Source organism: Mytilus californianus, unplaced genomic scaffold, assembly GCF_021869535.1.
Source record: "Mytilus californianus isolate M0D057914Y unplaced genomic scaffold, xbMytCali1.0.p SCAF_13, whole genome shotgun sequence".
NCBI lineage: Eukaryota > Metazoa > Mollusca > Bivalvia > Mytilida > Mytilidae > Mytilus > Mytilus californianus.
Window position 1 is genome coordinate 29,789,509 of NW_026262615.1, and position 27,705 is coordinate 29,817,213.

At 31.6% G+C, this 27,705-nt stretch overlaps 1 protein-coding gene across 1 annotated transcript in view; it reads left to right on the forward strand.

Annotated features, from left to right (window-relative positions):
- The window catches only part of LOC127723498 (plasminogen-like), a 74,409-nt gene that overhangs the window by 33,320 nt on the left and 13,384 nt on the right, over positions 1-27,705 (forward strand). Inside the window, exons 2-3 of the mRNA XM_052230145.1 lie at positions 24,846-25,141; positions 26,233-26,435. Coding sequence (XP_052086105.1) covers positions 24,958-25,141; positions 26,233-26,435 — 387 coding nt within the window. The 5' untranslated portion in view covers positions 24,846-24,957. The remainder of the gene's footprint in view (positions 1-24,845; positions 25,142-26,232; positions 26,436-27,705) is intronic.

Here is a 27,705-nt window from a genome sequence, read left to right on the forward strand (position 1 = left end):
TCGGCGCTCAAAAGGACGCTCGGTCGGGTAACCGTAAACAGACATATATTTTTGTTTGGCCTTAAGGATATTCGCTACTCCGTTTCAAAATAACAAACTTTTTAAAAGAATATGAATAAAGGAACTAAAAAAACAGAAAAAATGAAGGGTCCGTGTGCTTGTTTTTAAGATATAAGCCATTAAAAATTTGGCGGGAAGTGATTCTCTCTAGATTTTAATACACTTAACACTGGCACCTTCTTCTTTCAAAAGCTATGGAAAAATAACAAGGATTTTATAAGATTTTCAAATATGGCTTTTTAACCTATGTAATAAAAATATGAAAAGAAAAGTAGGGGTTTGCGGGCAAAATGTTTTAATGGCACTGCATGGATAAAACCAGAGGATTCCGAATATCTGGTAAAAATGTTATTCATCCGCAATAAATTTGGAAGGAGTATGAAAATAATTTGCAAGTTATACACTATATCCACACTAGAGACCTAATAGAGTAGAAATACTAATTTTAATCAGACTTGGCATGAACTAAGATTAGAGAATTATAAGACAGTTTACCTAGTTTCATGGCAATAGCATATATACATTAAAGACTATAAGTTTGAACTTTGGTGTTAATTTTTTGCCGTTTAAAGTTTAACGTTTAACTATCAAAAATTGGGCCTACATAATTTAAATATTGCAAAAAATTGCTTTTTAAATGTCTTTATAACTATTTATATATAATTGTGTATGTCACATGTATGTACATAATGTATTTTAATGTAAAGCTCAATACTCATTTGCTGTCTCAGATTTATTACAATTCTTCAAAAGTCGAATTTATATGAGCCTATGCCTAAAATTAGAGATTTCAAAAAGGGGGGGGGGGGGGAGGGGAAGCGGCTAATATAAAAATTCTTCATGTACATTTAAAAAATTATTTGTATTTCAAAAGGAAAGAAAGTTACTTATCTGCTTATAGCATACCACATGAGTAGAACAAGGTCCCATTAGGCCATGGAAGACTGAATAACATTTCAGGTCAATATATAGGCAGTAACACATTTTTACATGTATATGAAAAGGCATACACATAAGCTAGAGGAAATAAAAAAGTGTTTCTTTTTGGTAATTTGTAGGCTAAGGTGCCATCATACAAGAAGTATGAGTGATTCTCAAACTAAAATAAAATAATTTCATCCCCCTACTTCATTGTACTTACTTTTTATGCATAAAAAATATAAATAAATAAATTTTAAAGTAATACATGGTCCACACTAGGAAATATTTTTGTAAAAAATGAAAATCAATGGATGATAACTGTGTACTTGGACTAACAATTAAGATTTCACATGCTGAAATGTCTCGTCAGTCCAATCTCAATCAGTGAAATAAACTATTGTTTGTTTTTTTTAAAGTCATATGGAAGTAGTCCAAATAATTATGACGCATTGCAAGGCTTTTTTTTTCTCTCTCTGACGCCGTAGGAAGGAGAAGTGAGTTGACATAACATGTATGTTATCATGCAAAATCAATAGTAATGAGTATACCTTTGATTGTCATCGTCACTGCAAATGGATCATTATTACTAGGGGAATGGAACCAATAAATTGATCGGATCCGATATGAAGTTCCCAGTAACGGAGAACCTCTAACTTTGAGGTAATATTATTAGTGTCGGTGGTCTCACAAATGAATCAGGGTGAATTGCAGGTACATTAATTAGCAGAGAATAGACAATTATCAACTTGTTATTCATTATCTCGCAGTTATTTACGGTTAATTAGCTGTATATATCCCAAAACAGGTGCTCGGAGCTAGTACTAGTCTATGACTTTTAAGTAACAATTATATTTATATTCACAATCAGTGGCGGATCGAAGGGGGATGGGATCCGGAGGTTTGATTCCCCTTTTTGTGAACGATCATTGCATTTAATCAGAGACATATATGTCTCTGATTTAATGGAGACATATATTTCAGTGGCGGATCCAGAACTTTTTGTAAAGGGGGGGGGGGGGGGTGGGGGGGGGGCTGACTGATCTAAGGGGGGCCCGCTCCAGTCATGCTTCAGTGATTCACTATATAATCAACCAATTTTTTCCCACCAAAGGTGGGGCCCAGGCCCCCCTGGATCTGCCTATGTATTAATACCCCCTTTATCCTGGCTAGAATCGCCCCTGATATTACATGTAAATCAAGTCCCGGGTTAATTACTGTTAGCATAATAGCATAACGGTAATCACAAAGAGTGTGGTAATTTTAAAAAGGACGAGGATTTATAAATATACAATTCTTGAAGAGGGGGATAGTGCACTTCACGATGATCGAAAAAAAAGTGCCTTGCATGTTATTTTCATCATCTTGTCTGAAACAGTCTGAATAATGAGCTTCAAGGCGAAGCGCGAAAATAAGTCATGTGAAATACTAACGTTGTACGGACAAACCCTTAAATCCCTCAATGTTATGTCAAATGAATTATAGCGAGGAAAAGTAAATTTAATTTAATATCAAAACTAAATATTTGTTATATTTCGCTCCTGATTTCTCAAGAAATCATAGAATCAATCAATGTATAAATTTCAATTATGCATGTCTGTGTGAGATCCATTTCATGAGACCAAGGATTTCTATAAAATCCTTGATGGGACCCTTTATATATATATATGTCTCTGATACAGTTTTCTATTTTCCCCGGAAAAAATTAAAAAAATATATAATCTTTTGGGAAATAATCCGATTCTGTTGAATTATTTCCTTTCATAATTATGATAAATCCTTTTAGTTCTTCAATTTTAAATTAAAATAAATATTTCATTTTGATCTAACGACAAACTTTTTAAATTGTAGTGGCATGGTCAGTCAACTGATTAGTTGCATGGCTGATTACCAGTTTACTGGTGACCCAGTAATTTTCCATATGACAGTGGCGTGTACCCTTGGGGTGTGTATAACTTATTTTGAATACCTTAATTTTCTGGGGAACATCCTGTCCACGTGTAATACTTAGTATATATTGCAACAGATGACATTAAACAAATTTTCTTTGTAGCATCGGTGTCCATTTCATGTTCAACCACTCAAAATTTTCACAAAAAAGATGATATAATAAAATCATTAAAAAAAAAGATTAAAAAAACACTAGCAAATAAACTTCGCAATGAGTAAACGGGGATTTGTGTTTTAAAGGGCTTATTTCCAGTGAATATATTTTATACTAGATAACTAGACCTGAGATAACTTTTTTTTTTGTAATATATATTTTATTATTTTCATATCATTCTCAAATCTCGATCATCTTAAAACAAAATGTTACTAAAACATTTAATCCGTGTGTTGTCGCTAATTGGGTTTTATTGTACAATTTTCTACCTTTGAAACTTTTGATAACATTTAGACAGAATTAATTCTTTAATTTGTGATTATTGTGAAACAAATACCCTTTACTCTATTAAATGATAAAATATTCCTAGTTTCTATAGGGGAACAGCCACGTTCTTTAAAAAAGGAGGTGGGGGGGGGGGGTGGGGGGGGGGGGGGGGGGGGGGAATAATATGTCTTCTTGATTCTCAATTTTTGAAGAAGAAATGTATTGCCAGACAAAAGGAGAGAAAACAATTCTTCTGAAAAGTTCGTTAACAATTGTTGAAAAAATAATCTGCTTTTCCGCGATAAAAATGTCATTAAACAAGAGAAATAACCCCTTTTATATAGAGTATATGATAATTAATTACAAAGTGACTTGCATTTGTATACCTCTTAAAAATTCAGTTGATTCTAGCTTCATGCAGTTACTATATCATTTATATTGTAACTGGCCAGTGATTTTTAATATTTATACATGTATCTAGATTAATTAGTGAATTTTATTTTACATTAAAAATGAACCGTAGGGCGCTGTTATACCTTAACGTGTAAGAAAAGAATACCCCCCTTAAATGTGATAGATAAAATAGGATACAACTCCTTTGCAGAAAAAGTTAGTTTTTGACAGAATATAAGTCAGATCAAGCATATTTTAAGGTGTTTCTTGTTGTATAACACACATTGTGGTGTTAGGATTGCACAAGGAAAGATCTCCTTCCGGCTGGTCTTTCCTTTGATTAATCCTGATAACCCGAGGTGTGTTATACAACAAGAAACACATTAAAATATGCTTTATCTATAACATATCCATCTTCCTTTACGTCATTTGCTTTTACAGGTATAATTATGGTAAAATGTTTGATATACAATTGCTTTTGATAAATAATCATTTAATACATTTTTATCTCTTTCGGAATATAGAATAAAACAATAAGTATTTTGTTTCGGTGAATGTATGGCCTAATTGACTTTTGAAAAACTGGTTGTTGGCCTCAGTGCATATCAGCTTTTAAAAAGTCAACAAAAACCACATATCTACCCTATCAAAAGATATTATTACACTAGTGACCGAATAGTACTGATAAATGTGTGCGCTACGCGCATTTATGACTAAATATAATGTTGGATCAAAGAAATTACAACGAATACAGTACATCGTAGTTTGTAAAGAACTATGTGTATAAAACGTTAATGTGACGAAGTAAGATGTTGTACACAAGTCAAATGTATGTACTATTTTATTATATCATTTGATGGGTTCTTTTTACCAAAGAAGTTGTCGAGCTTCTTTAACTTCAGAGTCAGAATAAAACAAAAAAACGTTTCTTGCTGTCAACACAGAAAGAACAAGTATATGATCTCGTAATTTGTGAAAAATTATAAAATTTAGGCAAGACATCTAAGTGCATGGGTAAATATCATAGTAGAGCTCAGTACATACATCGAAAATGCGTGTGTGCAGCAGGATACCAAGGAGACGTAGTAGGATCTTGTATAAAAGGTAACGGTATATATAATTCAAGTTCATGCTTAACATGTTTTGTATTCCCTTTTACATTCGGACTAACTTAGTTATCGACAAAACTAGATGTCGAGCGGACCGTTGAAATATATGGTAAAAATTATTGGATTCCGCTTAAGCCGATGCTTGGGGCCGTCTTAAACTTTCAGTGAGGTAAGACTTTGTTTGCCTCATTTTGAAGGTCTCACTGTGACTTTGAGATGAAGAACAGAAACAATAGCGCTAATCCTTTGCTTTTTGTGTGCTTTTTGCTTTACTGATTTTTTGTCATGGATGTATACCCCAAATCCTTTGTTTTTTTATTAGATATTAATCCTTCTCAGAAATAAAATTACAAGAATTATAACTTATAATTCGATTATTTTCCATTTTGCAGACAAGACACGTAAGTTCAAATGAAGCCAAACCACAATTCATAGCAAATTGAGTTATAATGTAGACGACATCGTGAAATTCGTAAATAGCCAAGCCCTTCCCAAGGAGAATTAATAGAAAATTACTCCATCGTGACCTTTGCTAGTCATCATTGACCCCATGAACATCCAATTTAAATGTCACAATATCAAATCACATTACTTTTTAGGTATCACTTAATCGTATAAACTCCAATTCAGTGGGATACGAGATATATCTCTTCATTCGTGAGATAAATAACTGGCCAAAAACCATTAGGACAATGTAGTTAATTTAATATCAATTATTTTTCGTTATATATATATACCAAATGTTTTATTTTCTTACAATTATCCAAATGCAAGGGAATTTTGCATGTTATTGTTTATTGTTTATATGCAAGATGTCTGTATATATATAAAAATAAGAAGATGTGGTATGATTGCCAATGAGACAACTCTTTAAAAGAGACCAAATGCGCAGAAATTGACAACGATAGTTCACCGTACGGCCTTCAACAATGAGTAAAACCCATACCGCATAATCAGCTATAAAATGCCCCTGATATAACAAATTTAAGACAATCCAAACGAGAAAAGTAATGGGCTGATGTTGATTTCACCAGTAATAAAAACTAACTTAACCAGTATTTTTCTTAAGTAATATAAAGAAAAAAATACTTCAAGAAACGGATATATTTTTCAGCTTCAAGTAAATGGAAATGCTATCATTATACATTCGCAAACAAATTTGCAATGATAAAATTTGGAGAAAAATCGATATGTGAAAAACATGGACGGAGGTTCACGAAAGGCATAAATAAAAACTATCCAGGCTGTGGAACTTGCTGGTGCTGTCAGAAGCCAAAAGGTAAAACATTTTTAAAACAATAAAGACAAATTTTAATCATTTGGGATATTTTAGCAATATTATTTCGTCAAAGCTAACTTGTGGTATTTTATTAACATCCGTTGGCCTCAGGACAATTATGTTCATTTATGGTAGGTGATCTGTTATATTACCTTTCAATTTTGTAAGAATCCTACTGAGCACCGCCGTATTTGCTTTTTTTTATTATTTAAACGGTATCGTATGTTTTTTTTTTCTTTTGAATTTGCATATATTATTCAACACTAAGAGCTGTCATAAGTCTTAGTCTAACTCCTGCTACAATGATTTTATATCATTCTAAACTATAATTAAAATATATACTATAAAAATCCACTGATTTCAGACGAAAAACTGACAGCACAATGGCAGAAATCAAAATAACGACAAAATCTTCAATATGTACAAGTACCGATGTTTTATTCAGAACTAGTTTTACTACAGGTTAAAATAGGCCATAACCTCGATCTAGACGAGATAATTTGACAATATCATCGCTTAAAACGAAAGTTCAGAAAACACTATACAGAAAACTAAAATAAAAGTTGAGAAACGCAAAACTCACCAAAACACACAGTGGTCTCTGGTGCTCCGGAAATGTAAGCCGGTCCTGCTCTACCAGTGACACACGTCGTGTTACTCCTACAAATTACGTTGATATGTTATAGTGATAAGGGATCACGCAATAACGGACTGGTAATTGACTCTTATTTAAGGTTTTCTTTAGCTTTTAGGCTCGATAGATGCACATGTTTTGACAGTATTTCCAAAGAATTTTTGGAGCTTACAGTATACACTGATGAAAGTATACAAGTTCTACTTATGGCTGTTGGAAAAGATCGATATAAAACAAAATTGTGACCTTTTTCATTTTTTTGATAAGTTGAAATTCAACGTCACAATTTTGTAAAAGTGGTTCTTTAAGCAACTAGACTTAGATTAGCCAAGAAACAACTACAAATCGACTAATATCAACAGCTACCGCTAGTATCTCATAATTTAAACAATTAATACTAGATGGGAGTTGAATTCGTGTTGTCTAGCTTCAAAATTTATTTGTAGCTTTTTTAATGAACTTTGTCATGCCATTTTGTATGTAAATATTTCTAGGTTGCCGAAAGAAAATCCAAACGCCAAATAGGTATAAATATAAACTACTCTCAGAGTATGGCATCAGTGTAGATAATCCTGAAAGATTTGCTATCAAGTTTAAAATAATGGCTAGCAATGATGACCATTTGGCTTTGATGTCTTCCAATAATGAGAACAATCCTTTGTATGAGTTAGTATTAGGTGGTTGGACTAACTATCTCCTTCAAAACCAATATAACACTTTCAGGGGGGTCCGGATTGGGTTAACAAAGTGGAGAATAATGGGGAAAATGTGCGGAATAAATGGTAAAATAAATAAAGAATACAGACAAATAGGGCAAACAAAAAAAGAATAGAAAATAATGGTGTGCTAAAATATAAAGAATAGAGAATAATGGGCAGAAAATACAAAAGAATACAGAAAAATGACCTAAAAAATTAAAGATAACAGAAATGACGGACCCCCATCTAAACCCTCATTTAGTTGTTACGATATACAGGAGCTTGGTTTTCCTATTATGCTTTCTTCGATAAAGGTTTGATGTGTGGTCTATTATTTTCTTTGTAGAGGTTTGAAGACTTAGATGTCTTTTGTATTGGAGGGGAGCATGCTGTTTTCGATTAGTGCGATTTGGCCGTCTTCTATGCTTCTTTTTTTCTACTGACGTAAATTACATTTATATCTTAATAAAAGAGGGACAAAATATACCAGAGGGACAGTCAAATTGATTGGTTGTAAAATTAGGGAGGAATTGTTTAAGGATATGTGGTTTTGCTGTAAAACATCTCTGCGTCCTTTTTTAATACATTTGAGTATGCAAATTTCTTTTTTCTTCCACATTATTATTTCTTTTTGGCGTCTATCATGAATAATTAAATACTATTTTTTTACTCCCTACTATATTCATAATTAAGTAAGTAGTGCATGACATCGCCTAATAAAACTCTTGACCCTATTTATTTATTTATTTACACTTATCCTTAATGATATAGCCTCCAATATTACCAGAGCCATAAACTTTAGATTACACATAATCAGGGATCATTTTTAACATCTATTAAATCTATACCATCCCATTAGTTGAAATGACGTGGATGATAAGAACTAGAAGTCTTCGTACGACCTTCATCAATAAACAAAAACTTTACCTTATAGTAATCTATTCAAGCAAATTCGGTAGCCCTCTTCTTCATCTGTGAGTGGTGTTTCAATTCAATTTCTAAAAGTCAAGAACAATTTCTAGCTATGGTGGCTTTGAATGGACTAACTTATTTAATAATAAATAAATAAAAGTGTGTCTGTCTATGCAGGCAAACCAAGTAACTGCAAGGGGAAATGTCACAAAAATGGTAAATGCAAAAGAGGAAGATGTAGATGTAAAATAGGATACACAGGAGATGGCATTAACGTTTGTTCCAGTAAGTACTGCTTACAAAAATAAAAAAGGGCATCATGTGATGTATATTTCAGCTAAAGGTATTTTAAATTTGAAAAAAAAAACTTGTCCATATCTGAGGATCAATTTCATTATATTGGACCAAAAGCGATAGTGTAGTGTATTAAATGCAGCATCTTTCAATTTGTATTTGACTTAAACCAAAGGTTGCAAGATTTTAAGAATATAGCTGATCTGGTTTGATGGCTTATAAAAGACCGAACTGTTGTGATTCAACACACCTTCGGGTTATGGTTCTATTCTTCGCATTTATTACATAACGTGGCTGTAACCTCTAATTATATGAACATTTCAATTGCTCTTACTGTTATTTTGTGTATTCAAAGGTTGATATATTAACCAATTGTTGTTACTTTTGTCACTTCCTCTGAAGTATTTTTGTCACACATGGTTGGAAAACATCTAAGCGTTTACGCCATCGTTTAAACTTGATACACCATCAGTCTACCACCTAAGGTTTAGATTTCATTTGTTTTGTGTCATGGCAACAGAAGTCAGCTTATTTCCACGTGTCGTTCGATTAACTTCTATTTCGAACAAAAAGTTTTAGTGTTCGTTTTTTACTTAATACTTTATAATTCTTGGTTTAAAACAGATCATTTGACGGCGGTGAAAATTTAGCATGATGAAGTGCTGAGTACGAAAAAGAAAGATAATTGATAATTGATAATAACTTTTAGTATAGAGAATTTGCATACACATATAGTAAAGGTTACAAAGACTCTTTTGGGAGGTTTGGCTAGCCACAAAACCAGGTTCAACCTACCATTTTTTTCTTAAACTGTCCTGTACCAAGTCAGAAAAATGGCAATTGTTATATTATAGTTCGTTTCGTTTTCGTGTTACATTTTAATGTTGTGTTTCTGTTGTGTCGTAGTTCTCCTCTTATATTTGATGTGTTTCCCTCAGTTTTAGTTTGTAACCCGGATTTGTCTTTTTCTCAATAGATTTATGAATTTCGAACAGCGGTATACTACTGTTGCCTTTATTTAAATTTAGTTTCGTTATTAATGTTAATTTTTTCAACGTCATTCTAACAGCTGTATGATAATATGCAGATATGTTGTTTCTTTTAACGAACTTGATATGTTCTGTACATTCTCTATCACCAGAAAGTTGTACATGTTCAGCGAGCGGCGATCCACATTACAGATCTTTCGACGGACAAGGATTACATTTCATGGGAACATGTAAATATACTTTGTCTCAATATGTTAATCCAAGCAGTACATGCAGATTTCATGTTCAAGTCAAGAATGAAAACAGAGGAAATAAACGAGTCTCATACATGTATACAAGATCTATTCATGTAGTTGTCAGAAAGACGAAGATTGACTTGTTAAAGAATAGAGCTGTCAAGGTAAAATCTAAAAAAATCAATATTGATATAATAAGCTTTGAAGAAAAGAGCCAAAAGATACTAAAGGGATATTCAAATTCATGAATCGAAAATAAACTTACAAGGCCATGGCAAAAAAAACACCCAAAAACGATCAAAAGACAGGAGGATCTTTAATTAAAGTATCAGAGAAAAGATAAGAAATGAGTAAATAGACACTCTCATAAAAAGAGGCGGAAGATACGAAAGAAGCATTGAAGATAAACTAACAACATCATAAAAAACACGAAAGTCGACAGAAAAGACAAACAAGTTCACACATGACTATAATCAGTGCATGCAAATAACTATGATTCATGCATGTTAAAAAAAAAAACAAAAAAAAAAAACATATTAGCCGAATTTAAACAGTAACATTCTCATTATATCTGAGACTCTGTGAAATATCAACATGATCTCGAATAACGTCGCTATGATATTCCAAATCAATATGAACCATACATGTATACAATTTGAGATAAAAAGCGGCGAAAGATAGAAAAAAGGGACAATCAACATTAATATCGAAGGGAAACCGACAGAAGCCATGGCAAAAAAAACCGACGAATACTCAAACAACAGTCTGCATAAAACTACAAAACTAACCACCACGATCTCCCAAAACCGGGGTTACTCCCACGCTGCTTTAAGGGCCAGTTGGTCCTGTTAAACGTGTGGTACTCATCATTTTAAATGCTAAAATAAATTAAATAAATCCTTTCAAAGCAATCCTTGAAAATCAAGAATAATGCAGCCTTCTAGAGTTATAAACCTTAACTGAACCGAGCTATAAATATATATTGAATCGATAATGGTTGAGTTATAAATGTACTATCAATCTGAATTTGACTGCTTATTTATACATCTCAAGGAGTCAATCCTCTTTGTAAGAGAAGTTGTAAGTTCCAACTAGATCACAATCATATACGATTTGACTGTTTGTTCTTACAAAAAAAAAACCAAAGCTCCCCCTTGAAAGAGTAGTCGTAGGGTAATTTACAATATGCATTTCTGATTACATTATAAATGTCTGAAGCAAAACTTTTTTTTCCTCACATTTTCGTAGAATTTTACATACAATTGGTCAAAAAACTTTATACATCAATCATTTTATCAGCTTTTTGTGGAATGTTCAAAACTTAAACAGGGGCTTCTTTAATACTACGAAATGACATGTGAAGAAAACAGATCGACTTAAAAAAAAAGATTTTGCATTTTGTTAAAGAATGAACTAAGTGTTAGGCAGTCAACATTACATTTTTACGCTAACATCACCAATAGCAGCCTGTTCTGTTGAACCTTTTTCGTATGTTTTGTTTAAATAAACACAGCTGTGAGTTTATATTATTTGCCTTTTTTCTCATTTAGGTCTTTTTCTCAATGTCATCTGGTATTTCTTATGAAAACTCACAATTACGTTTTATGTGAATCTTGGTATATAATGATAAACGATATATATGCTATTATGAATGAAAAACCGCTTTTGATATTAAAAAGCAAACTCATATTCCTAAATTCCATCAACATTTTATAACAATGAAGACAGTGCTTGTTCTTGATGAAAAAGCATTTAAAAAGAAAGGATATTTATTTGACTGAATTGGTTTGGAAATTTGGAAATTAATGATTAAATTACAAAATAGCTATTTAAGTATTATTGCCTTACAAAAGTTTTGCTGTAAATTGTATACATATTTCATTTCTTAAACCAAACTCAAAAAACTTAAAAACAGTCCATTGGTACTACATGCATATACTTTGTAAAAATAGAACCCCTAACAAGAACGAAAATAACTTTTTGTAATCTCAATTTTTAGTATCATGATGCTTTATGGTATACAATGAGTTAAAACAGGACTGACCTAGAACAAAACTAAATGGAAAGACGTTGTCACTCCTTCAATCAGTAATACAGTACTATGATCATATACACATATGAATAATTACATTACATGTATGTTTCACGAGAATTCGCTGGTTTGATTGGCTAACATCAATCGTGCGCCATTCAAAAATTTACCTTCATATCAAAATGAATGTTACATTTGTGATGACACGTGCTTCCACAAAAAAGTGCACAGGTAAATAAAAGAAAAACTTGATAAAAATATTTTTTTCATGGTCTTATTAGCATAAAAGTTTACTTGTAAAAAAATAAATGCTTCTTTTTGTAATTTTATCGGGGTGTAAAAGTGTTGATCGTTCACACATTTTCAGAATGAAGCACTTCCACGCTTCATACAAAATGTGCTTCAGTAAACACTTTTACACCCCAATGAAATTACAAAAAGAAACATTCATTTCTTAATTGTTTTTTCAAGTTGTTCTGTTCATTTGTAGGTGGATGGAATTAGAAGATATTTACCATATAAAACTGGATATTTCAGTATCATAAATTCAGGACGTTATGTGAGACTAAAAACTACATGTAACGTCTTAATTACATGGGACGGGAAAAGCGCAGTAACTATATCGGTACCGAGTCATTTCAGGCAAAATTTAATTGGCTTGTGTGGAAATTGTAATGGCATTAAAGATGATTTTATAACAAAAGATGGTTTGGATGTGCGCACAAAACCGGACAAGTTTAAGCTTATTGGCGAAAGTTACCTGATTCGAGAAGGCAATAGCGAAAAGTAAGCGTTCAACACGTACAGTTATACATAACAGGTATTTGGGCTATAGTCAATATCAATACCAAAAAAAACATAAAAAAAATAATTCAGAACTTAATACAATAGCACGAAACAATACTGAATATCTTCACAGAATGATACCGCCCAATCGCTCTCAACCAAGATAAAGAATTTTGAAAAAAGTTTTATATTTGGTCTTTATAAGTGCTTTGTAATTGAATAGTTTTTTCACAATTATGAAAGAATGAGCAAAATTAAAAAAAAAAAAATACATGATCTCAAAACATTTTGCCTGATCAAAAGATTGGAAACTGGATTTTGTTTCTTATTTTGTTTCTACGTCCTTTTCTTCTGTTCTTTTGGCCATATTGTTTGGTCATTTTTGTTTATACCATTGCGTATTACATGAAAAGTTAATCATCAGAATAGATCATGGGACATTTTTATATATTGATAGGATCATGGAAGTAATATTTAAAAGGAATAACAACGTCGTCACTTCAAAGATTTCATCTGCGTTACCGCCCATCTTTCGATAACTCGTTAATTGGTTTAATATCTGGCATTGAAGTTGATTCTCCGCTTGTGATCGATCAAATCACTGACACTTTTCGGTCATTTTCGTGTTCACGGAAAACTACGAACAGACAAGTTTTTGTCGTATATACGTGCGAAGTAACCCGAATAGTCCATTCGTTACATTCTGTTGATGTACGCTGCCGAATAGGTTCATTCGTTCAATTTTTATTTTAGTCCAATTTTCCTATTTCTGGTTAGTTCGATCTTAATAGTACCGACAGCTATCACATATGAAATTGGAGAACAAGGCTGGGTCATTTTCAATTTTAATATTTACAGACAGTTAAAAAGCCATTTCCGTAAGTTAAGAAGATGATTGTACAAAAAATACGTTTGGACCCCCTTTTATTAAATACGAATAATCTAAGTCTTTCGTGTATTTGTCAATTGAACTATTCACAATTCTAAACGGTTCTATCCTTTAATTTATAGTTCTTGATACATAAACTAATTCGTGTAAAAATGAATTTGCCGTAAGACAGATAGCGTCAAGCTCATTTTGTCGGTTTGTTTTAATTTTTGCTGTAGCTTGTTATATTAATACAAGTATTTCACAATAAACACTTTTTAAAAAAATATATGTTTACGAACATATTATCCCTATTTCAGCTGTCCAGTTTCAATAATGTAATCAATGACATTTATGACATATACATAAATTTAGAATACTTCTCGATAACCTTTGCACATTTCAACAGCAAAAAAATGTTTGTCTAGATTTGTCTACATTATTTTGTTAAACATCATGTGAAACCTGATCGATTCATCGGTATTTACCTGTTTTACTCGGGATCCGCTTTTAACCGAAAAATACTTTAAGAACAGTTTAAAACAAACGGTAAAAAGCAAACATATTCTAAATTAAATACAATTTCCCATGCTAAACTGTTGTAGGTTGAACAATTCTCGTCCGTTTTTCAAGTTTTTTACATCATACGACTTCTATTTGAAGGTAGAGGTTTTATATGATACAGCGCCACCTTCTTATTAATAAACCTCGGATTTCACACAGGTGCTTTATATTACCGGACTCGATAAAATCACGTGACTGATAAGAAATTCCAGATGCCATTTTACAACCGCGGTATCACAGATAGTAACCAAAGGGGTCTTGCTGCTGAGACTATAATTGGATAAAATCATATGACTTTAGTACAAAGCTCTGCAGGCTGTTAATACATGCTAATTAATCGTTGTTATTCCTTTTAAATATTACTTCCATGATAGGATTAAGTGTATCAATATTAAATTGTTGATTACTGAACGCTATTTGGCATAAAAGTGAGAGGTTTAGCTAGCTATAAAACCATGTTTAATTAATCGTTTCTACATAATGAAATGCCAAGTCAGGAATATGACAGTTGTTTTCCATTCGTTTAATGTATTTGAGCTTTTAATTTTTCCATTTGATAATGCACTTTTTGTTTTGACTTTTCCTTGGAGTTATTGGGGTATTTTTGTTATCACTTTTTTTGTATTAATATTTTTTCATTAATTTTTATTTATTTTGTTATTTACTTTAAAAACTGTTATTAGTTCGTGTCTCACGTTGTGTTGCCATTAAGCAAACAATTAACAGACATTTTCCCAAATAAACAAGTGCCTGATTGTACTAAATCATGATCAAAATTATAAATAGTTTGTCGATATGATTTTCTAAACTTAATTCAGGTGTGGCGTGACAACCCCGCCGGATCCTTGTACGTCAGCACTGAGAAACAAAGCGAATAGAAACTCCGCCTGTGGCCAGTTAAATCCAGCTAACCCAAGCAGCCCGTTCAAAGACTGCTCACAAGAAGACACGGCATTAGTTCAAGACATATATGACACTTGTGTTTATGACTACTGTGCATACAGTGATCAACCAGATATATTAAATACAATTATTTGCGAAGCTGCTGAAGGCCTAGAAGAAAGATGTGAAAACATGGGTGTTGATATATCATGGAGAACAAAACAATTTTGTCGTAAGTGTGCTGTTCCAAATTTATTTCTAGTGTAAACGATAAATCATCCTTTTAGAATTTACTTATTAAGAATCCTAATGTTGATTGCGTCACTATGGCTATGCCAAAATATGAATATGTACAAAAAATGAATTTTGGTAACCATGTTTTAATCGATTATCGGAAGTGAAAATATAACGCGAAAAACACATCGTTGCAAATATGTGAAACGTTTGTCTTCTCTTAAATGAAAATAACAACAATTAACACAAAAATTGGAAAAATAAATAGCCTATAACTCTGTTAGTACTGTGTTTTTATATGAAAATAGATTGGTTGACAATAATTTACTGTTAAAAAAGAAATCCTCTTCGATTTAGAAAACTTCTCAATGTGACTTAAAAAATATTTCCAATAATCCATGTTTTTATTTATCTTGTTATTATTAAAACGATAACGATATAAAATTGCATTTTGATACACGGAAACTAACGTTTTACTACATGTTTGTTGGTTTTAACCTTATTAACATATCAGAATGCTTATGTATATTCTTTAAATAATCTATAAAACTTGAGGACGAAATTTGCAGGATTTTGAGGAAAACGCGTAGCTTCAACTGAAAAAGATGTAGTGTATATTGCGCAGATTGTTCTTGCATTTTATATACACTTTCAGAGACAACCACTTTCGTGTAGTTCAATTACAAATGAAATTTCAAAAATTCACAAATATTCATACTATGTATGTAAATACCAAGACGTATCTAATTTTGAATGAAAAGTTGTGCGGTCTACAAATGTCACAACTCCCCCAGCTCCGTTTGTTTCAATGTAATCTATAAGTATTGACATGGCATGCATTATATCTGAAATTACAACTACATTTATTTATTTTGAATAGCTTTTATATGTGAAGACAATATGGAATACAGTAGTGCTATAAGTGGATGCCCAGCCACGTGCGTTGATCTACTTGCCCCAAAAACATGCAAACTACCCCCATCAGAAGGATGTCAGTGTAAAGAAAGATTTGTACTCAGTGACAACAAATGTATACCGATAGCTCACTGTGGTTGCAGGCTACCTACCGGTGAATACTATCCAGTTAGTTATTAAATTTTAAAACACATAAAGATATCAAGCTTATAATTTGGAAAGAAAGACGCGCGTGTCATGCTCATCAGACTCATTAATGGCGCTGAAACAAAAACCTAAATAGTGTGCCAAATAAGGCTAACACAATTCAAGTCTTAAGGATGTACTTAGGTCAGGTTTAGGAATTTGTGTCAGATTTTCGGACTCCTTGGTTTTTTTCCTACGATGCTGGGTAAAATATTTTGCCCCATAACACCCATTTTTCTTTTCATATAAGACTTCAATAGCTTATAAAAGGTCATTTACCAAAATTTAAGCCGATTCTATAATTCTTCTCTTAAGATTTGAGACCCAAATAACACCAATGAAAATATAAGGTAAAAGTCCGAGACAGCCTTTTCCCGCCTTTTAAAAAAAATTGAATATCTCGAAAAGGAGTTCCATAACTTATTAATATTGTTAACTTATTTTGTTCCTTAAGTAATACTCTTTCGACTTATAGTATCAATTTTAAATTCTAGATTTTTTTAATTTCAATATTTTTTTATTTATTTTAATTTTCTAATTTTTAAAAAGTACATCCTTAAGTGTATTGAATAATTCAACATTTCAAAATAAGATATGTATTCATATTATTTCAATGGAAAGATTTGTTACTCTCATTTCGGTTTTTGAAGGCGACCATATATGCATCGTATTTTTGTTTTATGGTTGTACACCATTTAGTTTAATACTCTCAACAACGATTGAATCGATTCAAGAACGATATATAAAAGAAGCTGGATATTGACTATCTTTAATTGAAATTCGAAACTCATTTGCTTGATACTTCCATATTCAGCTGTAAAATACAATTTTGTCTTTTTGCAATCAGATTGATACAGAAATTATATCCAGAGATTGTAGGACGGTGTCCAGATGCATTTCCACAAAATCGGGTTACGCAAAAATACAAGTCATTAGACGGCAAAAATGTCACAGTGATGCACAATGTAAATTACTCAATGGCGTTTATGATTGTGCTTGCGCAGAAGGTTTTAAAGGAGATGGAATCAAGCAATGCAAAGGTATTGACACCTTTTATGTCTACATAGACGTATTTATCCTTATATAAAAATGTGTTTTGCATTACTCATACTTGCATTAGTTCCGGCAAATTATTGCGTCACAATTTACACCATTTGAGATCATAATTTAAAATTGACTGTTGAATGAAGTTAGGTGACAAAATACTAAAAGTGTAAATACGTTAATAGTTGTGTAGTTTTACCTTCGTAATGTTCAGGAATAAAGATAATGTAAAGTTAAGGTTATAATATGGATATGCTATGAAAAGTAAATATATGAAACATCGCAATATACATTTTGACCTAAACGCAATATGTTGATGCAAAGCAAAATTTGGTTCATTTTTGTTTTTTCTGATTTTAAAAAGCTGCAAACTGCATTTATTTTCCTTTGAGATCATGTTTTTTTTCCGGTTTGTCATGGTTTTCTTTGTTCTGAGACAATTATGATATTCCACTCCCAGCATATATTGAACAAACGTTTTAATTAACGACAGACGACATCTACTAAACTTGTATCACTTAAATATCGTAAAGTGATTATGGCTGGTCATTTTGTCTTTGAACCATTTCTGACTAGAAAAAAGTATAACAAAAAAACTGAACTCCGAGGTAAGTCTAAAAAGAGGAAGCCCATAAGAACTGACGAAATCAAACGTCATCAATTAACGGAATGAGTGAAAAAGATCTCTCATTTTCCTGACTTGTCCGAGGAAAATAGTGGGTTAAGCCTGTTTTTATAGCTCGTTTAAACCAAACAGACACAACGACAATAAAAAATATATAAAGTTTTATTTTTTCTAATTATTTAATGAAAAAAAAAACAAAAAAAATGTATCCATGTTCTCTTGATTTATACTCTGTTTATCAAAATAATACAAACATGGTATTCAAAGGTAAGCCACAACCTGGTACAGAAAAAGTGATATGTGACGGCTTTAAAAGTAGAATTACATGTCCATGGAAGAAAACAATAAGAATTTTGGAAGCAACATATGGAAGAACTGAAATGGGCAAATGTAGAAGTCCAAATGTGAAAACGACATCATGTTCATCTGACAAACCACTTCCTATAATTAGAAAACATTGTGATGGAATGAAATCATGCATGGTATCAGCGAATAACGGCTTGTACGGCGATCCTTGTGTAGGCACATACAAATACGTTACTATTCGATACGTCTGCGAAGGTATTTCTTAAACTGTTTAGAATGCACCTAGTCACAATTATGTGGTAATGGTACTTCACATCGTTTAATATGTATATTTATTTTAGTCTTTTACTTACAAAAAGGGCTAAAGATAGCAAGGGATTTTAACAACTCGAGGATGGACAGTAATTGATTCTCAAAGCACACATTTTATTAATACATTTGTGAGTCCAAATTTTACATGTTTAGCTTTGGATAAGTGTTGAAGGTGATTACAGCGTAAACGTTCTGTATGCAATGAATTAAAACAGACTCGTCAAAAAATTGATTTTTTCAAACGAGATTAAATCAACATATACTATAGAATTAATTTACAACCATAAAAATGCCGAGTTCTAAGGAAATTATATACAAAACATTTAATGGTATTTTTTTCATATGCTGACAAATACATCATAAGTTTACTATTAGTATCAGTTAAACGACCTTTGTTAGTCTTGTATGTTTTTTTTAATTTTAGTTTATTTAATATATGTTTTGGAGTTTAGTATGACGTCCATTTTCACTGAACTAGTACACATCTTTATCTAGGGGCCAGCTGAAGTTTAAAACTTGTTTAAATGCACACATTTATAATACCGTAAATACAATTTGGCAATATGTTGATGATATGATTTTAATTATAATATTCTATAATGAATGTTTTGATTATGAAAAATGTGATTGGACCTATATTAAGGAATAGATTCCACAGATAACACGACCTTTTAACTATAAGCATGACATTTTACTTTGCATTCCAAATTTTGATCACAAGCATGCGTTTAAACCATCAACATCTATCGTGCGTACTTAACTAATTATCAATGAATTCATTTGTGTTGTGTTTTTTGGTAGCAAAGGTAATGGAATAACTGAAGATGTTTTTTTTTAATTTATTGTATTTCACTACAGAGACATGCACCTGTGTTGCTAGTGGAGATCCACATTATAAAAGTTTTGATGGACAAGTTATTCACTTTATGGGAATATGTACCTATACCATGATCAAATCAACATCCATTGATAAATGTGGTGGTTTTGAAGTTCAAGTGCAAACTAAAGACCGTGGATCAAACACAAGAGTCTCATATACACAATATGTTTTGGTCAAGTTAGCAGATGCTACAATTCGGCTAGATAAAAATAACATCGTTTTTGTAAGTAACTGATTGTAGGTCGATAATCTGTTTTTCGCTATTTTACCTATGAAGACATTGTTAATTTCCTTGACAACGGCACGTGTTCCCTTAGTTTCTAGCGATAATTTTCATATCACTCAACTCCGTTTTCATATCACTCGACTCCGCTGAGAACGGAAATTATCAGTCAGCAAGATCAAAGGAAAAATTCTTAAAATAGCGATGAAAACAAAGATAGACAAAACAAGATAAAAAAAGTTTATACAAGTCACCTCCTATTTTTTCGATCATGAAAATGTTAAGTTTTGTTATTCAGGTACATATCTTATAACTCAACAGAATAGGTCTATTAATGGTAAATTGTACAATAACTAGAATAAAATTATCCGTTACATATTGTGTTTATTTTTCAAAACAATACGGTCGAGCGAAACTTGTGTGACGCATAGAAAAACACGTACATTACTGTATATCCCGTCAAATTCGAAAATACAAAGTGATATACTCTATATACTGATATAAAATTAAGAAGATGAGAAATGATTGCCAATGAGACACACATCCAGCAGGAATCAGTTGGCGTAGACGTTATTATACGGTAATAAATTTTAAAAGATTAAATAATGATTAAATGTATTTACTTTAAAACAACTGCTAGAAGCATCATCGTTCTGATATACATATTCATTTTTGAAATTGCCATTTAATAAAAAACTTTCTGTTTTTGGATAATCCTTGGAGTTCCGTATATTTGTTATTTTACTTCTTCGTTAGAAAAACGTTTATAAACGCTTTCAATATATGAAAAATACTAAAAATCAGCTAATGATCAATATTTCAGTCGCAGTATCAGTAGTAATTACATGTTTTTTTTTTTCACCTGTTGCTAAATGATTCTTTCATTTTCATTTGTACATGTTGTACGCCTGTAAATATATGTTGTGCTAGTCTTTCGCAATCAATATGTTTATAATGGTATAATGTGTCTGTTTATCATAAGGTTAATGACGTTCAAGTTTATACTCCCTATTCTTGTACAAACTTTGAAATTACGACTTCTGGAAGATATGTACGGCTACAAACAAAATGCAACATATTGATAACATGGAATGGTGTCGGTACCGTGGCAGTATCCGTTCCAAAGACATATGCGGGAATTGTAACTGGTATTTGTGGTGATTGCAACGGAAAGAAAGACGATTTCAGAACAGCAACAGGTGAGGATGTTAGTCTAAAGAAAGACAAATTCGAGCTAATTGGAAAGAGCTACACAGTTCCAGGAATCTATGAAACACAGGATAACAAGTAAGCCAATCCCAAACTTACAATTTAAATTTTGCAAAGTTCCCCGTACTGGTGTAAAGGTGAAAAGTTAATGCAACTTATCCATTTTTGTAAAAGCTCTCTTTTAAGGATGTAGTCTTCTGAGGTTTCAGTCTCGTTGAAATCTCGTTCGGGAATTATTTCCAAAACATGTGATACAAGTGGAATATATCAATGAATATAAAAAATATTATAATCAAACTAAACTGTGTGAACAAATTGTGTACTTACAATAAGTAGTTTTTGAATTTCAAAATATCAAATTTTTTAACCAATCTGGTAAGTGTCATCAGCCAAAATGTTGCGAAAATATGTGAGGGTAAAAACAAATGAGTTTTACCAAAGATATGTACATCCCATATAAATTTTTATTTAACAAACTCTTAGATATGTATTTTTGTTAATCATTTAAAACAAAGAAGTTGAAATAATATGCCTTTTGTTGTAAAAAAAAAGAGCAAAATCCGAAATTTACAAAATTGACAGCATGGTCAATTTGACACGAAAAAGCAACAAAATAGTATAAAACTTTCTAATATAAACACCAACCTATAATATGTTTTAAGTTAAATTTATTCAGATTGGGCCACTTCATCTTTAGTGAAAGTATGAAAAAAAGTTTAATTGTGAAATTGTAATTTTTTTCATGACAATAGCACAAAAATGGGTACAAATTGATGAAAAATGGAAAAATCATAAAAAATGGGTACTTTCAAGTGGCCTTAGCAAAAAAAGGAAGTGCACCACCATATACTTTTTTCTTCATCGGTTACTTTCTTACAGTCATATAAACATCAGACTAAGAAAAAAAAGTTTAATTCTAGAAATGTTTGGCTCCTCAGAAGTTTACATCCTTAATAAGTTATAATGTTATTTATCTGCTATTGAGGTAAACATTAAAATATACACTTTATTAATAAGATTGATATAAAGAAAAGAGAGCAAAAAACATAGGAGTCATTTAAAAGTCATTAGTTAAATTAAAACCGACAAGGCCATGGTAAAATTATAAATGACAAAAGGACAAACAACATTAAAAAAACATTACATGAAAGACAAAAGACATACTGTCCAGGCTAAAGGTAACTTATATATATATTATATTGACAAGTAGCTAAGTGGTTCTAGTAAATATGATTTAAATGTGCTTGGATTCATTACAAACTATTGCTAACAAACAATTCAAACCTGTTATGTGTCCTTTTGTTACTTATCATTTGATTTAATTGGATATTATATGTAATAGATACTCTCATTGAATAGGAAGTAAACAAAAGAATATGGGTTGTCTTTTCCTTGCTCTTCATTAACAGAGATTCACCAAACAAACAACATAACTTACCTAAAATGCTTTGCTTGATTGTAATGTGTCATATTATCATTAGCTGGACATATATGTTTAATTCTCATGTTACTTTTTAAGGTATAAAACCACTAATTCATAGCCCCATTGCTTTCTATGTTAAATTCTGCAATATCAAGCATTAATGGCTACTTTGTCTTAATTTAAAATAAAATTGCAGTCATTTCATTTCAAAACTATACCTTATCCTGACGTTTGTTGAAAAATTCAACATACCTTTAATTGCATATTACAGTGTACTGGTTGCCAGAAGTTTGATAATACAAAAACCGGTACTTCTGATCTGAACAACAGGGAAAATGTGCCCTTCTTGTATAATACTATATACTTCTTTGTAATTAAAAAAAAAAAAAACTTTCAACAAAGGTTCTACAGTAATCCCAAGTCCCCTAGCTTTCATTTGATACCAAAACTACCAAAATATTTCACCTATTGACACAGATACAGCTTTGCATAGGAACTATTTTGTTTAAAATATGTACTACTTTCTTGTATGTTCTTTCCGACCGGGCCTGAATTAGTGGTTCTATACCTATAACAGCACCAAACTTGTTATATTGACTACTGCCTTACTTAATTTCCTTCTATGATCTATTGCTAGCATAGAAAAACACATAAAGCTTTTGTCTTAAGTTCAGAAAATATCACTATATCAATGAATTCAAACGTGATATATTGACTACTGCTTTACTTAATTTCCTTCTATGATCTATTGCTAGCATAGAAAAACACATAAAGCTTTTGTCTTAAGTTCAATGAATATTACTATATCAATGAATTCAAACATGTTATAGTGACTACTGCTTTACTTAATTTCCTTCTATGATCTATTGCTAGCATAGAAAAACACATAAAGCTTTTGTCTTAAGTTCAATGAATATCACTATATCAATGAATTCAAGCTTGTTATATTGACTACTGCTTTACTTAATTTCCTTCTATGATCTATTGCTAGCATAGAAAAACACATAAAGCTATTGTCTTAAGTTCAATGAATATCACTATATCAATGAATCCAAGCTCAAACTGGACTGGTAGTAACATATGCGTTATACATAGAAAACTCCATATGGATACTAATAATGACAGATATGAGACTTTTTCAATGTTTACCAGTTCTTATTTGTTTATATCTACTCAAATAACAATGTTCTTACCTATATGTCTTTTTTTATCAGAGATTATTCCTTGAATATATATATAGTGGTCCAAACATGAGATATAATTGATAATTGTGTCCCCTTTTTTCTACATGTTGAAAAAGTAGAGTGATTTGGTAAAAACCATACTTTTATGTAAAAACATGGATCAACAAGAACAAATTATGTATCTCACAGCTAGACAACTTGCTAAACTGATTATAAACTGCATTTCAAGTGGGATTTTGGAATTACTATATACATGATATAGGTATACACCAATTTCCTTTGAAATAAATGATACACTGAGAAGCCTAATAAAACATGAACACCCACTAGATCAATTGAATAAAAGCTATAGTTATACTATCAACCAGTCATAATATCCATGTTTCATTGGTTTCAGTGTAAGTTAATGCAAAAATATAAACTTCAGGTAAAATCTTAACTGTGTGCCGGCTAAATGACCAAAAAAGGCTGAATTTGAGGGCTTTAATTTGACACCATGATCATTGTTACACAAAAAAAAATAATGTAACAAGATAACTAACAACAAATGAGACAAATTTGCATTGTAATGGATATGATTTCTAAAATTTAAATTTCACATGTCTTTCAGTAATAGGTATAAAACCACTAATTCAGAGCCCCAATGCATTCTATGCTAAATTCTGCAATTTCAAGCATTAATGGCTATTTTGTTTTAAGTTCAAATAAAGTAGCAGTCATTTCATGTCAAAACTATACCTTATCCTAACGTTTGTTGAAAAATTCAACATACCTTTAATTGCATATTAGAGCATTCTGGGTGCCGGAAGGTTGATAGTACAAAAACTGGTACTTCAGATCTGAACAACAGGGCAAATGTGCCCTCCTACTATAATTTTATATACTTCTTTATAATTCAAAAGAAACTTTCAACAAAGGTTCTACAGCAATCCTAAGTCCCCAAGCTTTCATTTAATACCAAAACTACCCAAATATTTCACCTATTGACACAGATACAGCTAAGCGTAGGAACTATTTTGCTTACAATATGTACTACTTTCTTGTATGTACTTTCCGACCGGCCTGAATTAGTGGTTCTATTCCTTTAAAAAAATTACTTTTGGGAAAAAAGAGAGCATTTAGAGATCTTTCTCTTCTTTGTGACGATTTGTTATTTTTGAAGATATCCTTTTGTCGATTTTAAATGTTCTTTATGTGTTTTTTTTTTTATTATATTAAAACAAAATGAGATTTAATAGTTCCTAGGGTTAAACTGATAAATCATCAAATGATATTGCAGGTGCGTAGTTGTTCCTATAATAGAAGAACCATGTTCTGCAGACCAGTCCAGTAAAGCCGCTGACGATAAATACTGTGGTTTATTGAATCCGAAAAATGTAAAAAGCCCATTCATGTCTTGTGCGAACAAAGATATGGATATGGCCAAGGATTTATATGAGTCCTGTCTATATAATTACTGTAGTATAGAAGGATCACCTGAACTCGAGCAATCTATTTGTGAGTCTTTGGAGGGATATGAAGAACAATGCGAAGACATGGGTTTATCAATAACTTGGCGGAAAAGGGATTTTTGTCGTATGTATACAAATTCACAAATATCTTAATACTATTTTCGTTCCTTCATCTCATTCGACATATTACTACATATTTTCATGAGACGACATGAGGAAATTAGTCTTAATGACGTTACAAACGTACAGAAAAGTGTATTTTTTTCATCAAAATACTGAAACCCAAAAGCATTTCATTCACCTTCCAAGAAGACCTGTCGATTTATGCTTAGTGTATATGAGTACAAATTGACCAAATAGTGTAAACCAACTACTACTTGCGAGCGATTAATTTTCGCGACTTTTGCAAGTAGAAAAATAACGCGAATATAAATCGTCGCAAATATGTTAAACTTCGATCTTCTCTTATGATAATACATTACATTTAATGAAATTAAAACATCGCTAAAAATAAATCGCCGCGAAGTCGAATTGAAATGGCAAAACGCGAAATTAAGTATCCGCGAAAATAAGTTGGTTTACAAAATATATTATATGTTGTATTGATGAACGGTATTCAAGTTGTTTAATGCAATGATTTTTTATCAATTAAGGAGAAAGTGATGATGTTTCTTCAAGTAATTGTTTTATTTTCTTTTTTTTTCCTACACAATTTGTTTTCAGAAGGGAAGTGAAAAAATATTGAAAATTAGTTACTTATTTAAACGTCGATATAAATTGTAAAAAATTGTGCCAGGTAGTGTGCAACATTCCAATGATAATATAGTTTTTCGATTCTGAAGACCTGAATCGAGATAGAAATATAACATTTCAGTCAAAAAAGATAAATAAAGGCAACAGTAGTATACCGCTGTTCGAAACTCATAAATCGATAGAGATAAAAACAAATCCGGGTTACAAACTAAAAACTGAGAGAAACGCATCAAATATAAGAGGAGAACAACGACACAACAAAAACACAACATTAAAATGTAACACACACAGAAACTAACTATAATATAACAATGGCCATTTTTCTGACTTGGTACAGGACATTTTAAGAAAAAAATGGTGGGTTGAACCTGGTTTTGCGGCATGCCAAACCTCCCGCTTTTATGGCAATGTTACATATAACATTAAAATGACAACATTAAAATAGTTATTTTCCTATTTTAGCACTCACATGTCCAGATAACATGGAATATACTACTTCTGGGAGTGGATGTCCAGGAACTTGTGTGGACCCAGATGCTCCACTAACATGCAGATTACCAAATACAGAAGGTTGTCAATGTAAAGAAGGATTTCTCCTGAGTGGAAATGAATGTGTGCCCAAAGAACAATGTGGATGTCGTGGACCAGAAGGAGAATACTATCCCGTATGTATACACATATATTTATGTATTGCGATTAATTTTTGATAAAGCAAACATTCATCAAAGATAAATGGCTTATCATTCAATATGCTAGACGGTTTTTTTCTCAACACCAGATTCATAAATAGCCCTGATATCAAAATGTGTGTAATTTAAAAAAAAAATCAATTACGATGAAGAAGAGCATTAAAAAGCAAAATTCGCTTCGCCGATTTATAATTTGGGGTGTAAATATCCTAGTGCTTTCAAATGATTTGAGAATTTTATGACTGGTAAACTATTAGAAGTGATAACATTAGTGAGATGCCTTTTTAGGCTTCCAATTAAGAGGAGTATGTCTGCCTTTCTCTTTGTGAATTTATGAACGGGAAAACATGGTCAATAAAACGGAAACAGTGCAAAGTAACATTTAAGTATACCAAAAATTGTTTAACATGCTGGAACTAATACTGTTTACTTTCGTTGAATCAATTCATGTTAAAATTTAAGGCACGTTTAATTCTCGTTTGGAAGGAATTTGAAGATTTATATCAAGACCTGAAATAATCAAAATACCGAATAAAACCTCGTCTGTTCAAATGTATTAATATTACAAAGCATATAATTTATGATACTTCTTACAAGTTGCTTTAAACTTAGTATCACAGAAGATTAACAGAAGTTTTCGAATCTTCATGTGATTTGATACGCCAAAGCTTCTCAAAATAGATATTTCACTATAAGGTTATACACTAAATAAAACTGTCCCCCCCCCCTCCCCGGCAAAGTAGCAATGTATGTATGAGGAAAAATATCGCATCACTAATTGCTTGATTATTAAAATATATCTGTCTTGCAATTTTACAATCTGCTTACACTTTACACTGTGGACTATTAGACATTTTAACGAGTGTACGCATTTGGGTTTTCAATGCATGTTCTTAACCTCATTCTTGATTTTGACTTCCACCTATTTTGATTCGAGCTTCGGTTAACAATATTGTGTAGAAAAATCCGCTTGTGGTGTACTTAATCAAAAGCTCGAATTTTTTTTATAGTTTTCACATATGCCTGACGTATAATAAAATCATGTGACAGAGTATGCATACATAATAAAAACTGCATTCCCTGGTCTTCAGTTTTTCAAAGTGCATAAAACTTCGATTGTTTCCAAAACTATATCTTCTGTTTATACCTTGCCAGGCAATTATAACATAAATCCGATGATCCTTTACGTTTTTCACCTGATTACATTAAACATACATGACATGAAGTTTGTTACTGCCTCTCTTTG